The sequence below is a fragment of the Euprymna scolopes genome, chromosome 3 (assembly GCF_053919585.1).
Source record: "Euprymna scolopes isolate OS-2025 chromosome 3, ASM5391958v1, whole genome shotgun sequence".
NCBI lineage: Eukaryota > Metazoa > Mollusca > Cephalopoda > Sepiida > Sepiolidae > Euprymna > Euprymna scolopes.
The window spans coordinates 79,691,147-79,709,195 of record NC_136484.1 but is presented as its reverse complement, the minus strand read 5'-3'; the positions used below and the strand labels follow the sequence as shown (position 1 = coordinate 79,709,195).

Here is an 18,049-nt window from a genome sequence, read left to right as displayed (position 1 = left end):
TGACAAGTGCAGGTTGTGCCATACAGAAGTAGAGGGTATGAACCATACAACATCATTACGATTGGGGATGATTACTATACAATGCAACACAACAGACCATCTGTAAAAAGGTGAATACTGAATGTGGCAGCAAGTCCTGGAAATATCTACTAGGAAGAATAGTCCAAAATAAGTCATACCTCATTCATTATGACTATGCAATTCCTATAGCTATATACCTAGAAAACAGTGCTATTAAACCTGATGTAGTGATACGAGACAAGGAGAAAGAAGCAACCTTAGTAGAAGTTAGTGTCTACAATGATGCTGAATTAAACAGAGCTGAGAGGGAAAAGATAACGAAACACCAAGGTTTTATGTATGACATGAAATTGGAACCTTAGAATGATCTCTATAATTCCAGTAATTATAGAAGCAACCAGACTCATAAAAAAAATTCTAAAAACTAACTGCCAAATATACCCGGCGCAAGTGAGATACAAACAAATGCACATAAAGGGATGGTTACAATCTTAAAAATATCTCTCAGTTGGAATATCTAAGAGAACGGGTCAATGTCTGGCACCTGGTAGGACATTCTATCCCCCAAAAAAATGATAAAACAATTGAAAAAAAAAAAGTGTCTTTAAATATTAATGTTATTAGTCACAACATACTTGAGTGATATCATTATAATTTCCATGCCCAAGACATCCATTTGCACCACTTCCAAATGTCATTAAAATTCCACGATCTGCAAAGCAATTATGAAAATTAACATTTATTTTTTCAAAAAATTCAAAGATTCACAAAACTATAGCTGAACATTTTTGTTATTGCAAAACTTTCACTTATTAGAAAACAAAACAAATTCAGATGTACACAGGGAAGAACAAGTCTAAATATGTACAAAACAAAAGTTCAATCAGTCATAAAGTATATGCAACAGGAAGGTATGACACAAGAAAAATCAATGGGGGACACAATCACACAAATATTTGCTGAGGACTTGATTGCAACTATGCAACTATGAAACAGTGGACTGTATAATTCAAATTCAATGCCCCCCCCCACATCTCGATCATATTACATGACGTCTCTACATCTCGATCATATTACATGACGTCTCTACATCTCGATCATATTACATGACGTCTCTACATCTCGATCATATTACATGACGTCTCTACATCTCGATCATATTACATGACGTCTCTACATCTCAATCATATTACATGACGTCTCTACATCTCGATCATATTACATGACGTCTCTACATCTCGATCATATTACATGACGTCTCTACATCTCGATCATATTACATGACGTCTCTACATCTCGATCATATTACATGACGTCTTTACATCTCGATCATATTACATGACGTCTCTACATCTCGATCATATTACATGACGTCTCTACATCTCGATCATATTACATGACGTCTCTACATCTCGATCATATTACATGACGTCTCTACATCTCGATCATATTACATGACGTCTCTACATCTCGATCATATTACATGACGTCTCTACATCTCGATCATATTACATGACGTCTCTACATCTCGATCATATTACATGACGTCTCTACATCTCGATCATATTACATGACGTCTCTACATCTCGATCATATTACATGACGTCTCTACATCTCGATCATATTACATGACGTCTCTACATCTCGATCATATTACATGACGTCTCTACATCTCGATCATATTACATGACGTCTCTACATCTCGATCATATTACATGACGTCTCTACATCTCGATCATATTACATGACGTCTCTACATCTCGATCATATTACATGACGTCTCTACATCTCGATCATATTACATGACGTCTCTACATCTCGATCATATTACATAACGTCTCTACATCTCGATCATATTATATGACATCTCTACATCTCGATCATATTATATGACATCTCTACATCTCGATCATATTATATGACATCTCTACATCTCGATCATATTATATGACATCTCTACATCTCGATCATATTATATGACATCTCTACATATCGGTCATATTATATGACATCTCTACATCTCGATCATATTATATGACATCTCTACATATCGATCATATTATATGACATCTCTACATCTCGATCATATTATATGACATCTCTACATATCGGTCATATTACATGACGTCTCTACATCTCGATCATATTATATGACATCTCTACATCTCGATCATATTACATGACGTCTCTACATCTCGATCATATTATATGACATCTCTACATCTCGATCATATTATATGACGTCTCTACATCTCGATCATATTACATAACGTCTCTACATCTCGATCATATTATATGACATCTCTACATCTCGATCATATTATATGACATCTCTACATCTCGATCATATTATATGACATCTCTACATCTCGATCATATTATATGACATCTCTACATCTCGATCATATTATATGACATCTCTACATCTCGATCATATTATATGACATCTCTACATCTCGATCATATTATATGACATCTCTACATCTCGATCATATTATATGACATCTCTACATCTCGATCATATTACATGACATCTCTACATCTCGATCATATTATATGACATCTCTACATCTCGATCATATTATATGACATCTCTACATCTCGATCATATTACATGACATCTCTACATCTCGATCATATTATATGACGTCTCTACATCTCGATCATATTACATAACGTCTCTACATCTCGATCATATTATATGACATCTCTACATCTCGATCATATTATATGACATCTCTACATCTCGATCATATTATATGACATCTCTACATCTCGATCATATTATATGACATCTCTACATCTCGATCATATTATATGACATCTCTACATCTCGATCATATTATATGACATCTCTACATCTCGATCATATTATATGACATCTCTACATCTCGATCATATTATATGACATCTCTACATCTCGATCATATTACATGACATCTCTACATCTCGATCATATTATATGACGTCTCTACATCTCGATCATATTACATAACGTCTCTACATCTCGATCATATTATATGACATCTCTACATCTCGATCATATTATATGACATCTCTACATCTCGATCATATTATATGACATCTCTACATCTCGATCATATTATATGACATCTCTACATCTCGATCATATTATATGACATCTCTACATCTCGATCATATTATATGACATCTCTACATCTCGATCATATTATATGACATCTCTACATCTCGATCATATTATATGACATCTCTACATCTCGATCATATTACATGACATCTCTACATCTCGATCATATTACATGACATCTCTACATCTCGATCATATTACATGACATCTCTACATCTCGATCATATTATATGACATCTCTACATCTCGATCATATTATATGACATCTCTACATCTCGATCATATTATATGACATCTCTACATCTCGATCATATTATATGACATCTCTACATCTCGATCATATTATATGACATCTCTACATCTCGATCATATTATATGACATCTCTACATCTCGATCATATTATATGACATCTCTACATCTCGATCATATTATATGACATCTCTACATCTCGATCATATTATATGACATCTCTACATCTCGATCATATTATATGACATCTCTACATCTCGATCATATTATATGACATCTCTACATCTCGATCATATTATATGACATCTCTACATCTCGATCATATTATATGACATCTCTACATCTCGATCATATTATATGACATCTCTACATCTCGATCATATTATATGACATCTCTACATCTCGATCATATTATATGACATCTCTACATCTCGATCATATTATATGACATCTCTACATCTCGATCATATTATATGACATCTCTACATCTCGATCATATTATATGACATCTCTACATCTCGATCATATTATATGACATCTCTACATCTCGATCATATTATATGACATCTCTACATCTCGATCATATTATATGACATCTCTACATCTCGATCATATTATATGACATCTCTACATCTCGATCATATTATATGACATCTCTACATCTCGATCATATTATATGACATCTCTACATCTCGATCATATTATATGACATCTCTACATCTCGATCATATTATATGACATCTCTACATCTCGATCATATTATATGACATCTCTACATCTCGATCATATTATATGACATCTCTACATCTCGATCATATTATATGACATCTCTACATCTCGATCATATTATATGACATCTCTACATCTCGATCATATTATATGACATCTCTACATCTCGATCATATTATATGACATCTCTACATCTCGATCATATTATATGACATCTCTACATCTCGATCATATTATATGACATCTCTACATCTCGATCATATTATATGACATCTCTACATCTCGATCATATTATATGACATCTCTACATCTCGATCATATTATATGACATCTCTACATCTCGGTCATATTATATGACATCTCTACATCTCGATCATATTATATGACATCTCTACATCTCGATCATATTATATGACATCTCTACATCTCGATCATATTATATGACATCTCTACATATCGGTCATATTATATGACATCTCTACATCTCGGTCATATTATATGACATCTCTACATATCGGTCATATTATATGACATCTCTACATATCGGTCATATTATATGACATCTCTACATCTCGATCATATTATATGACATCTCTACATATCGGTCATATTATATGACATCTCTACATATCGGTCATATTATATGACATCTCTACATATCGGTCATATTATATGACATCTCTACATATCGGTCATATTATATGACATCTCTACATCTCGATCATATTATATGACATCTCTACATATCGGTCATATTATATGACATCTCTACATATCGGTCATATTATATGACATCTCTACATATCGGTCATATTATATGACATCTCTACATATCGGTCATATTATATGACATCTCTACATATCGGTCATATTATATGACATCTCTACATATCGGTCATATTATATGACATCTCTACATATCGGTCATATTATATGACATCTCTACATATCGGTCATATTATATGACATCTCTACATCTCGATCATATTATATGACATCTCTACATCTCGATCATATTATATGACATCTCTACATCTCGATCATATTATATGACATCTCTACATATCGGTCATATTATATGACATCTCTACATCTCGGTCATATTATATGACATCTCTACATATCGGTCATATTATATGACATCTCTACATATCGGTCATATTATATGACATCTCTACATCTCGATCATATTATATGACATCTCTACATATCGGTCATATTATATGACATCTCTACATATCGGTCATATTATATGACATCTCTACATATCGGTCATATTATATGACATCTCTACATATCGGTCATATTATATGACATCTCTACATCTCGATCATATTATATGACATCTCTACATATCGGTCATATTATATGACATCTCTACATATCGGTCATATTATATGACATCTCTACATATCGGTCATATTATATGACATCTCTACATATCGGTCATATTATATGACATCTCTACATATCGGTCATATTATATGACATCTCTACATATCGGTCATATTATATGACATCTCTACATATCGGTCATATTATATGACATCTCTACATATCGGTCATATTATATGACATCTCTACATATCGGTCATATTATATGACATCTCTACATATCGGTCATATTATATGACATCTCTACATATCGGTCATATTATATGACATCTCTACATATCGGTCATATTATATGACATCTCTACATATCGGTCATATTATATGACATCTCTACATCTCGATCATATTATATGACATCTCTACATATCGGTCATATTATATGACATCTCTACATATCGGTCATATTATATGACATCTCTACATATCGGTCATATTATATGACATCTCTACATATCGGTCATATTATATGACATCTCTACATATCGGTCATATTATATGACATCTCTACATATCGGTCATATTATATGACATCTCTACATATCGGTCATATTATATGACATCTCTACATATCGGTCATATTATATGACATCTCTACATATCGGTCATATTATATGACATCTCTACATATCGGTCATATTATATGACATCTCTACATATCGGTCATATTATATGACATCTCTACATATCGGTCATATTATATGACATCTCTACATATCGGTCATATTATATGACATCTCTACATCTCGATCATATTATATGACATCTCTACATCTCGATCATATTATATGACATCTCTACATATCGGTCATATTATATGACATCTCTACATATCGGTCATATTATATGACATCTCTACATATCGGTCATATTATATGACATCTCTACATATCGGTCATATTATATGACATCTCTACATATCGGTCATATTATATGACATCTCTACATATCGGTCATATTATATGACATCTCTACATATCGGTCATATTATATGACATCTCTACATATCGGTCATATTATATGACATCTCTACATATCGGTCATATTATATGACATCTCTACATATCGGTCATATTATATGACATCTCTACATATCGGTCATATTATATGACATCTCTACATATCGGTCATATTATATGACATCTCTACATATCGGTCATATTATATGACATCTCTACATATCGGTCATATTATATGACATCTCTACATATCGGTCATATTATATGACATCTCTACATATCGGTCATATTATATGACATCTCTACATATCGGTCATATTATATGACATCTCTACATATCGGTCATATTATATGACATCTCTACATATCGGTCATATTATATGACATCTCTACATATCGGTCATATTATATGACATCTCTACATCTCGATCATATTATATGACATCTCTACATCTCGATCATATTATATGACATCTCTACATATCGGTCATATTATATGACATCTCTACATATCGGTCATATTATATGACATCTCTACATATCGGTCATATTATATGACATCTCTACATATCGGTCATATTATATGACATCTCTACATATCGGTCATATTATATGACATCTCTACATATCGGTCATATTATATGACATCTCTACATATCGGTCATATTATATGACATCTCTACATATCGGTCATATTATATGACATCTCTACATATCGGTCATATTATATGACATCTCTACATCTCGATCATATTATATGACATCTCTACATCTCGATCATATTATATGACATCTCTACATATCGGTCATATTATATGACATCTCTACATATCGGTCATATTATATGACATCTCTACATATCGGTCATATTATATGACATCTCTACATATCGGTCATATTATATGACATCTCTACATATCGGTCATATTATATGACATCTCTACATATCGGTCATATTATATGACATCTCTACATATCGGTCATATTATATGACATCTCTACATATCGGTCATATTATATGACATCTCTACATATCTGTCATATTATATGACATCTCTACATATCGGTCATATTATATGACATCTCTACATATCGGTCATATTATATGACATCTCTACATATCGGTCATATTATATGACATCTCTACATATCGGTCATATTATATGACATCTCTACATCTCGATCATATTATATGACATCTCTACATATCGGTCATATTATATGACATCTCTACATATCGGTCATATTATATGACATCTCTACATATCGGTCATATTATATGACATCTCTACATATCGGTCATATTATATGACATCTCTACATATCGGTCATATTATATGACATCTCTACATATCGGTCATATTATATGACATCTCTACATATCGGTCATATTATATGACATCTCTACATATCGGTCATATTATATGACATCTCTACATATCGGTCATATTATATGACATCTCTACATATCGGTCATATTATATGACATCTCTACATATCGGTCATATTATATGACATCTCTACATATCGGTCATATTATATGACATCTCTACATCTCGATCATATTATATGACATCTCTACATCTCGATCATATTATATGACATCTCTACATATCGGTCATATTATATGACATCTCTACATATCGGTCATATTATATGACATCTCTACATATCGGTCATATTATATGACATCTCTACATATCGGTCATATTATATGACATCTCTACATATCGGTCATATTATATGACATCTCTACATATCGGTCATATTATATGACATCTCTACATATCGGTCATATTATATGACATCTCTACATATCGGTCATATTATATGACATCTCTACATATCGGTCATATTATATGACATCTCTACATATCGGTCATATTATATGACATCTCTACATCTCGATCATATTATATGACATCTCTACATATCGGTCATATTATATGACATCTCTACATATCGGTCATATTATATGACATCTCTACATATCGGTCATATTATATGACATCTCTACATATCGGTCATATTATATGACATCTCTACATATCGGTCATATTATATGACATCTCTACATATCGGTCATATTATATGACATCTCTACATATCGGTCATATTATATGACATCTCTACATATCGGTCATATTATATGACATCTCTACATCTCGATCATATTATATGACATCTCTACATATCGGTCATATTATATGACATCTCTACATATCGGTCATATTATATGACATCTCTACATATCGGTCATATTATATGACATCTCTACATATCGGTCATATTATATGACATCTCTACATATCGGTCATATTATATGACATCTCTACATATCGGTCATATTATATGACATCTCTACATATCGGTCATATTATATGACATCTCTACATATCGGTCATATTATATGACATCTCTACATATCGGTCATATTATATGACATCTCTACATATCGGTCATATTATATGACATCTCTACATATCGGTCATATTACATAAGGATCATATTACATAACAATCATATTACATAACAATCATATTACATAACAATCATATTACATAACGTCTCTGAAGCATGTGGGGAGTTGTACTCTTTGCCATTCTTGCTGGAATTTTCCTGGGTTGGTCGACGTGTGAGGGTGGTGTCTGATTCTCATTGGAGTTGCATGTGGGGTTGTTCAAAGGATGTTTGTTGACATCGCAAAGTGTGGGTGGGAGATTTGTGATAGAAAGGTGAGGTGGACATGGAGCTATACGTTGGATATGGGAACAGTGTATCCAGGTTGTCATGCTGTTTTCGTCTTGGACTTGACACATCATGTTGTTTGTCTTGGTGATTGTATTGCAGCTGGGATGATTGGGCCGTGGCTTATTGTGTCAGGTGGAGTACCACCTTGTCTCCTACTTGGAGCAGGTTCTTGTAAGTGAATTGTATTACGCTGTTCTCTATTTTGTGATCAGCTTTGTCATTGGCGACGTGGTGGTGAACCTGTATTACTAGGGCATTGACTTGCATAGCCATATGCTCCTGGGTCATCGCCCTGGACTTCCTTTCTGTGAAGTGTTGGCAGATCGATGTTAGGGTGGTGACCGGTGATTGTATAATGCAGGGAGATACCGGTGGCTTTGTTGGTTTTGGTGCTCATGATTCAAGAATGTCTGTCCACTCACAGTTTCTCTCTTCACATAACATGTAAAGGGCATTCTTCATTGTCCAGTATGCCGGGGTCAATGGAGTTTCTGTATAATGGACATCTGATCGCAGAACTGACGATAACCTTCTTCTTGACTTGAGCATTGTGATCAAGTCTATGAAGACAAATCCGAATGGTCTCTTCCCCCGTTTGCAGTGATTCATGGGCCATTGGGTACATTTACTGTAGTTCCCCTTGCATTTTGTGCACATAATACAAGAACTGGCATAAACTTGGATGTCACTGTTCATGGCTTCCTACTAATAACTGGAAAGGAGTTCCTGCATCTGAGTTATGCCTGAGTAGTTGGCGTTGTGTCCTTGGTAGAGATATCTGGCTCGGAGTTTGTATGGCACGACCAACTTTGGGGAATGTTTGTGGTCACTTTTCATTAAGACGGCGGTTGTCGATTCAAGAAAAAATTGATGCTCATGGTTGTTGAGATCAATTTGTAGGCTGTCTGGATGGGCTGACTGAAGTGCGTGTACGATCTTAGCTAAGGTCCCCTCCTTCTGTTGTTCAGTTGCGATATCCAGGTGGTTGCAGATTCTTTCAGCGGGAATGGTGGAGTTGGTGTGGTAAATGAAGAATGTGTCGCTGATGCGTTTGTGTCTGGGCGTTCTGTGGGGTGTGCGTCTTGGAAACGAGTTGTAGGCTGTTGATGTCCCCGATGCATCATGATGGGACGTAAACGTGTAGGTTAGAACGGCTTAGTAAATGTTTTCAGAGTCTTGGTCTTCTTCTGTCTGTAGCATCTGTTGAACATATCAACCCATAAAGTGGATTCGCTTTCCATGTATTCCAAGACAAATTTGTAACATGATATCTCCTCTTGCCATCTTCGTAGTTTTGCGTTGTTGAATTCTCATTGGTCCAGATATGTCAGCGACCTGTGGTTTGTGCAAAGGACGAAGGGGCGGTTGTGTAGAAAATAGTCGAATTTCAATATCGCTAACTTCACAGAATATGCCTCACATTTCAGTTGTGGACCAATTCTGTTTAGTGAGATTGAAGACATGGGATGCAACTGCGATGATGTTCATCTCATTGTTGGCCTCTTGTATTAGGATTGCCCCACATGCGATGTCGCTGGCGTGTGAAAGGCTTGGAGAAGTCAGGAAATGAGATGATTGGCAGGGAGGATAATCGGTCTTTGATTTTTCTAAAGGCTCTGTCAGCATTCTTTGTCCAATGAAATGGCTTGTTAGCTTTGTTGAGCTTGTGTATGGGAGCCATAGGCTTTGAGAACATGTTTGACTTCATTTGTTCATGAAAGCGTGTCTCAAGGAATTGTTTGATCCATACTAAAGGACCTATAAGACTTTGAAGTTCTTTTCTTGAAGTTGGAGGATTCATTTCTCTGATGGCATGAACATGTCCAAGGTTGACTCTGAATCCTTTGCTGTTTATTATATGGCTCTGTGAAGAAGGAGTATTTGTCTGGGTTCAGCTTGTCCGAATTTTTGGCGAAGTACCTATTGCCTTTGCTGATTTTGTTAAACAAGTGATTGATCCCAGGTATTGGGTATGGATCAACTAATAGATCAACTAGCACTTTGTTTAGTGTTCTTTTAAAATTGATGACGATGCAAATTGATTTGTTTTTCTTGTGTATGGCAAATACTGGGTTATTAAAGCCCTTGGAGTCGCTGTAGGTTTCGATGATGCCTTCATTCACCATGCGATTAATCTCAGAATTGGCCTCCACTTCAAGGGATTGGTGCTGCTTTTGACTACGCAACAGGTTGTTAGTTGGTATTCGAATTGGTTGGATGAATGTGCCCATATCGCCATTTTCAGTACTAATAATGTCGGTGTAGCGAATCGGTAGGTTAGCACTGGCCTCTAATTTGTCTCTATTGGAGTGGTTTGATAGTGAGAGTCCTGTGCTGTTTTTAGGCACGTTAGCTTTTCCTCCAGGGTGCAGGGTTCTGGTGTGTCAGTATGGGTGCTATAGGTAAAATTGTGGGTTGGTGATGTGGGTCATATAATAGTGGCTGTGTGCATTGAACCTCCCTGGGTGGGTATGTGTCTGAACTCCACTTTCGCTTTCTGGTTGTCGATGACATAGAACATGGCATAGGATATTTTTATTTATCAGGATTGGTGTAGTCTGGGCTGTTGTTAGTGTGTTTACACTTATGGGTGAGTTCTGGTTACCAATTATAATGTCACAGATTAGTTTGCCAAGGGCGATGTTGATGCCTTTCACTTGGACATTCGAGGGTCATGTATTTTTTGGCCTTGATTGGCAACTGGGATACTGGTATGATGCAGGTCAAGCATCCAGAATCTAGCAGAGAAGCTTGTGTTGCCAACGTTGAAGGTGGACTGAACAAGAGGTGAACGGTGAGCGTGTCCTTGAAAATTGAAGATGTGATGACTGATATTGTATTAGATCAGACAAGGCATCACATCTTGCCCTGACCGAAGGGAAAATCTTGATCCTTGATTTCTGAAACGTTGTTGTTCCTTGCTGCGGCAAAGGCCTGTGCTTGGGTGCAGGGTGGGTGCCAATATCTGCAGTTGTGTTTAAAGCAGAGAAGGTCTCTGGGGTATCTCTGATGGGGAAACTTGACTTTGTTAACAAACTTGGCGTTTGTTAATAAACTTCTTGATGCTAATGTTGATGTTGATCGATTTGCTTGTTAATGGTGGTTTTGAAGGAGAAATGTGGTATAGGTGGCAACGTAAGATTTTACACCGCAATCCAAGTATCATTGTGCTTCAGTTGCTATACCAATTGTGGTGTAGTAATTGTCCATCGTCCTGATGAGGTGAGGGTAGATGTTTGTGTTCCACACTTTCACTTTTTCACTCATAAGCATTGCGCCTATGATTGAAATAAGTCGACAGATAGTTCCAAGTTTCTGTCCCTTTTTAAATTTGCACTTAATGTAGATGGCTGCTCTCTGAGTGTAGTTTTGAGTTGCGAAATCTTAGTTTTTCACCATTTTGCTGTTCTAAGTCCTAGGTTCAGGTTAATTGTTGAAAGGTAGGTATCGGGATGTCGATTTGTTAGGAGGTATTCCTTCAGGTAGATGAGGGTGAATGTGTCCTGGTCCAAGTCGAGTATTTGCTGAAATACACCCTGGTCCAGTATGTCTTTCACAGACTTGACAAATTCGCCTTCCAAACTGGGGTAGGTTGTTAATTCTGGTACGACGTGTACTGCATAAATTTTGTTTAGTGCCATGATGAATTGATTAACACTGCTTCCTAGGCGAAAAGCCTTCTGTTGCCTCATGATGTCTTGTATTGTTTGTTGGCGCATTAGTAAGTGGTAATCATTATTTTTCTGAGCAGTGGTGGTTGCTGTTACCGATGTCGATTTTAGGGCAGTCATTATGGTGTTTATGTGACCAGGACTGCTGTTGATGTTTTAGGTGAGGTTGACAACGGCTGGCCACTGCTGATGCTTGGGCTGCTGCTGGGATGGCAGTGTCGACGAAAAAACTCACTGTTTGGCAATCTAGCCTATTCTGCCTGGTTGTCGAAAACAAATTGCATTTGTACTTGGCCCACGGACATAGTTGAAGACATAATGGCTCCAGTTGTTGATACATCCTTTTTGTTTAAGAGTCATGTTAGTTTCCATGTTTTAACGTACAGCAGGAAGTCATCTTTTTGTCATTCACTTGTCTGTATCAAATTTATGCAGACAAAACTCGTATTCAAGCAAGAATTATGTTCTCATAGTGTTCCTTGGGTGACGTTGCAAAGAAAAAAAAAAGGAGCACACAAAACTTCAGCTCACTGCAGCAGCGCCGTCTGTTAATACTTTCTGTAGACTCGTTTTCACCTCTGTCTCATCTGCTTCAGTGGCCTGTTTTTATAAAAGAAAGAGTCCCCTAAATTTGCATATTTGCATATGTGCGCGAGAGCACACAAGATTTGGTGAGACTGCATTGTGATATAACACCCAGGCGCCATCTTGGACCCTTTTCAGCATCATGACGCTGCATCAGCAAAGTTCACACCTAGGCCGTTTAAGAGGTAAGCCAGCGTTCCCACAATATTCGCCACGCTCCCCCCTGATATCATCATCACAGAGAGGGCAGGGACGCAATGGCCTTTTTCTTTGGGTGCTTCTTCGGAGAAGGGGACCAGGAACTTGTGTCCCTGCCCTCTTTGTGATTATGATATCGAGGGGGGGGAGCGTGGCGAAAATTGTGGGAACGCAGGCTTACCTCTTAAACGGCCTCACTGTGCACTTTGCCGACGCAGCGTCATGATGCTGAAAAGGGTCCAAGATGGCACCTAAAAAAAGTAGACCCTCCAGACTGTTTGGTATACCAACAACTCTTTACGGTAAAACACTTTCTTTTGGATTGTGGCGATCTCGCGCATATCCGGCAAAATTATTACAATGTCAACAATATGAAAGACCTGTTTAAAAAAAATAAATTCCAACAAAATACTAACATTTTTGAAAAAAGTAAATTTATAGAGAAGAATATAATTTTAACTCAATCCAACTTTACCCCCACCCACAAAAACACACACACACACACACATCACATAATGATACAAAAAAGGCTGACTTGACTTACTGAATAAATAAAAATATCTAACCCACACAAAAAAAAAACAAATTACAAAACTTGGCATTAAATAATCAAAGAAAAGAAAGGTTGATCTGCCATAAAACCAAACCAGATTTAAATAAACAAAACACGAAATCAGCAGGAGCAGTGATAGTGACAATAATGGCGGCTCTGAGAAAAACCCTGTTTGTTGACACAAACTAAATGGACATACAAAACGCACACAAAAGCCTATTTTTTCTGTGCCTACATTAACAGCATAATTCGAAAGTCATCACAGCAAAAAAAAAAACACTAGTAGAAACCATTCAATGGAGAAAGAATCAAGTTTGAAATATGAACATCACAGCCGACGACCCTCCTGCATGTACATCGACACAAATAATAAGGGACTCGCTATTGTTTGACCAGGCTGGGGTTTGGCCTGAACGTGGTCCCGAACATTATGACAGCAATTATGCAGGCGATTCGGTGTCAGGATGAAGCCGTGCAACAGGCGACGTCATCATATATTGACAACATTTTTGTGAACGAGAGCCTCATGTCTGCCCAGGCAGTGAAAGAACACTTTGAGAGCTTTGGGCTGTCATGCAAGGAGCCTGCAAGTTCTTGACTTGCATGTGAGCGGCAGCGCAGACGGACTCCGCTGGGGAAGAGGTGGTGACATCCCAGAAGTTCCATCCAACATCACGCGCCGGAGCGTTTTTTCCATCTGCGGAAAACTGGTGGGCCACTTCCGTGCGACTTACGTGCGACTTCCATGTCAGCGAGATGGGATGATGAGGTGCGCGATCCCTCCCTGCGAAGCATGCTGGTGGAAGCTGTGGCCAGAGGACGACCCCGTGCGAGGGATCTGGCGCGTCGATGGGAGTGAGTTTACAGTTTGGATGGACGCCAGCTCACTCATCCTTGGCGTTGCGCTTGCAGTCAATGGATTTATCGTAGAAGATGCCTGCTGGCTTCGGTCACAAAATTACGCTGGGCACATAAACCTGGCTGAGCTTTATGCTACAAGAAGGAGTGGACAAAAACACTTCCTGTGATTTTCTGGAATCTGGTAACCGTTCTTCTATTGTGGGGGTTTAATTTTGAAAAGTTTGTTATTTGGATAGTTATTCCATTGTTCTTGCCATTTCTGCATAATGAGATTATTTATTAGTAAGCAGGATTGTCTGGGCAAGAGAGAATTTTGGTCAAGTATTGTAAGGCTAGTTTTTTGCGTCAAATTGATAATGGGGGTCATTGGCATGAAGACTATCAATGGGGGAAGTTCAGAAGGCTCGCATAGTAAGTCTGAGGCCCTGAACGGTGTCTAATATATTTATGTATGACTTTCTGGTAGCACCATAAATGAAGCTGCCATAATCTAGTTTTGATCGCACTAGCGATCTATATAACTTTAATAGGGTTTGTCTGTTTGCTCTCCAATCTGTTTGGGCAATAACCCGCATTAGCTGGAGAGTTTTATTACATTTATTTTTAAGGTGTTGATGTGAGGGATGAATGTAAGTCTTTTGTCTAATATTAGCCCTGAGAATTTATGTTCATCTACAACAGAAATCTGTGTATCATCTAGTTTTATAAGAGGATATGGGTGCAGTTTTCTAAGTTGACAAAAGTGCATGCATTTTGTTTTATTAATGAAAATTTGAAGCCATTCTTTGTTGTACATTTTTTTATTTTGTCAATGCATTGTTGAAGTTGACTTCAATTAGGTGGATATGTCTCGAGCATATGGATGCAATTAAAAAATCATTGACATATAGAGAACAATCCACGCCTTGGTTTATGCATCAAACAATATTTTTTTGTATAAATGAATTTCTGATAAAAGTTTTTAATTGAATTAAATGGTCTGTAGGATCCAATGTTTTTGGAAGCTGCATTGAAAATTGGTTATTATTTTATTTGTTTCAGAAACTAAATTAATCTGACCATTCTCTCCATGGTCTTAGACACACAGCTTGTTAGAGTTATAGGTGATAATTGGAGGGGTCAGATGGATCCTTTCCTGGTTTTGGTATGGGAATGATTCTCGCTTGTTCCCATATATTGCCATTGATCCAGATGTCATTAAGAATGGAAAGTAAATACTTTAATGATTTATCTGGTGGTTGTTTTAGAAAATCATGTTATCTTATCAGGTCCCTCAGCCGTGTTGTTGGCTTTTTTTTAATGAATCTTTTAGTTCATGGATGGTAAAAGGTTTGTTGTATTCTTCCTCATTATTACTTTTAAAGTTCAGTTTGTTTTTTCTGATTCCTGTTTAAAAGTCTAGAATTTTTTATTGTAATTTTGGATGATGCAATAGTATCTGCAAGCATGTTGGTCATGTTCTTTTTTTGGGGGTTATTTTGTTATTGTTTATCTTGTTATTGTTTATACAGAGGTGGTTGAGATGGGAACTAGTGTTTTTTCCTGATATTTTCCGTATCATATTCCATATGGTTTTGTCTTTTGTGTTGTTATTGATTTTGGACACAAAGTTCTTCCATGATTCCCATTTAGCTTCTTTTATTGTTTGCTGTGCTCTGCATATTTTGAAGTTGTTTAAATTCTGAGTAATTGGTTGGTTGTTGAATTTTCTTAATGCAGCACATCGTAGCTTGATAGCCTTTTTGCAGTCATCATTAAACCAGGGCTGATTATACTTGGTTGATGATTTTCTTTTAGGTAGGCATTCTTCTGCTATTGAGATAATGGTATCTGTAAAGTGAGTGATCGGGTTTTTCTCATGTTTTCCAGGTAGGAGTTTGTGTTTGCATAATAATTTGAATTTATTCCAGTTAGCCTTTTTAAGGTTCCAGCGAGGAATTTTTGAGTTTATTTCAGGACCAAAGTGTTCTAATGTTATTGGGAAGTGGTCACTTGCACAGGTATCCACGTGCACTGTCCATAAAAATACTAGGATCACTTATATAGAGGTCAATTTCTGAGTACAACTTTGTAGCAGAGTAAATAAAGGTTGCTTTTTTTTGTTGTTATATATGCATAGGTTGTTGTTGTTGTTAAATATTTTCTATAATGATTCCTTTTCTGTCTCTGTCTGAGCATCCCCAAATAGCATTATGACTATTAAAGTTCCTAATAATAAAAAGGGATGAGGGAGTTGGTTGATGAGTTTTCTATTTCTGTTTAATCTATGGGGTTGTTTGGAGGTAGGTACATGGAGCAGATTGTGACCGTTCTATGTAGGGTGGTTGTGACGGCAATTGCCTGAAAGTTAGTTTGTAGATTTATTTGGCTTTGTGCTGTGGTGTTGTTAATGAGAATGGACATTCCTCCAGAAGATCTATTTGGGTTATTTGTTGTGTGGTTGTATTCAGTGAAGCTATGGAGATTGATATTTAGGTTTTAAAAAGTTTCTTGTAGGCATATTATTGTGGGGCAGAGACCGAATATTAGTAGAAGTAATTCATTCCAGTTGGCTTTTATACCTCTGTAATTCCATTGGATTATTTTGTTGGCCATAGTTTAATTTTTATGTATGCGATTTCCTTCTGTGTTATTAAGATTAGACGTTTTCTTTTCTTTTTTTTTACTACTTGATTATGGGGGTTGGAGGTTTTGTTCTCTATTTTCATTGTTTCCAAGGTTTTAAATTTATTTTGGTCTGTTGTTCTTGTGCTTGAGTTGTGAGTTTGTGTATTTATGAACTTTTTATCATTGGTGAATTTGGTTTCTGTTTCCATGGCTTCTGGTTCTTTGTGTTCAATTGATCTGTTAGTTTTTATGCTTGATTTCTCTCTGGTTTTAGAGGTTAAGCGAGATCAAGGTTTGGTTTTTGTGGAGCTGGTTTTCTTCGAGGAATTTTTCCCATTTATTGTTCTTGTCTGTTTGGATGGT

General features: G+C 36.4%; 1 protein-coding gene across 6 annotated transcripts in view; it reads right to left on the bottom strand.

Moving 5' to 3' along the window:
• Positions 1-18,049, bottom strand: part of LOC145256465 (serine/threonine-protein kinase Nek8-like) — a 453,710-nt gene that overhangs the window by 220,031 nt on the left and 215,630 nt on the right. For all 6 annotated transcript variants that reach the window (XM_080115404.1, XM_080115411.1, XM_080115420.1 and 3 more), the window contains one exon: positions 657-733. In XM_080115404.1, coding sequence (XP_079971530.1) covers positions 657-733 — 77 coding nt within the window. The remainder of the gene's footprint in view (positions 1-656; positions 734-18,049) is intronic.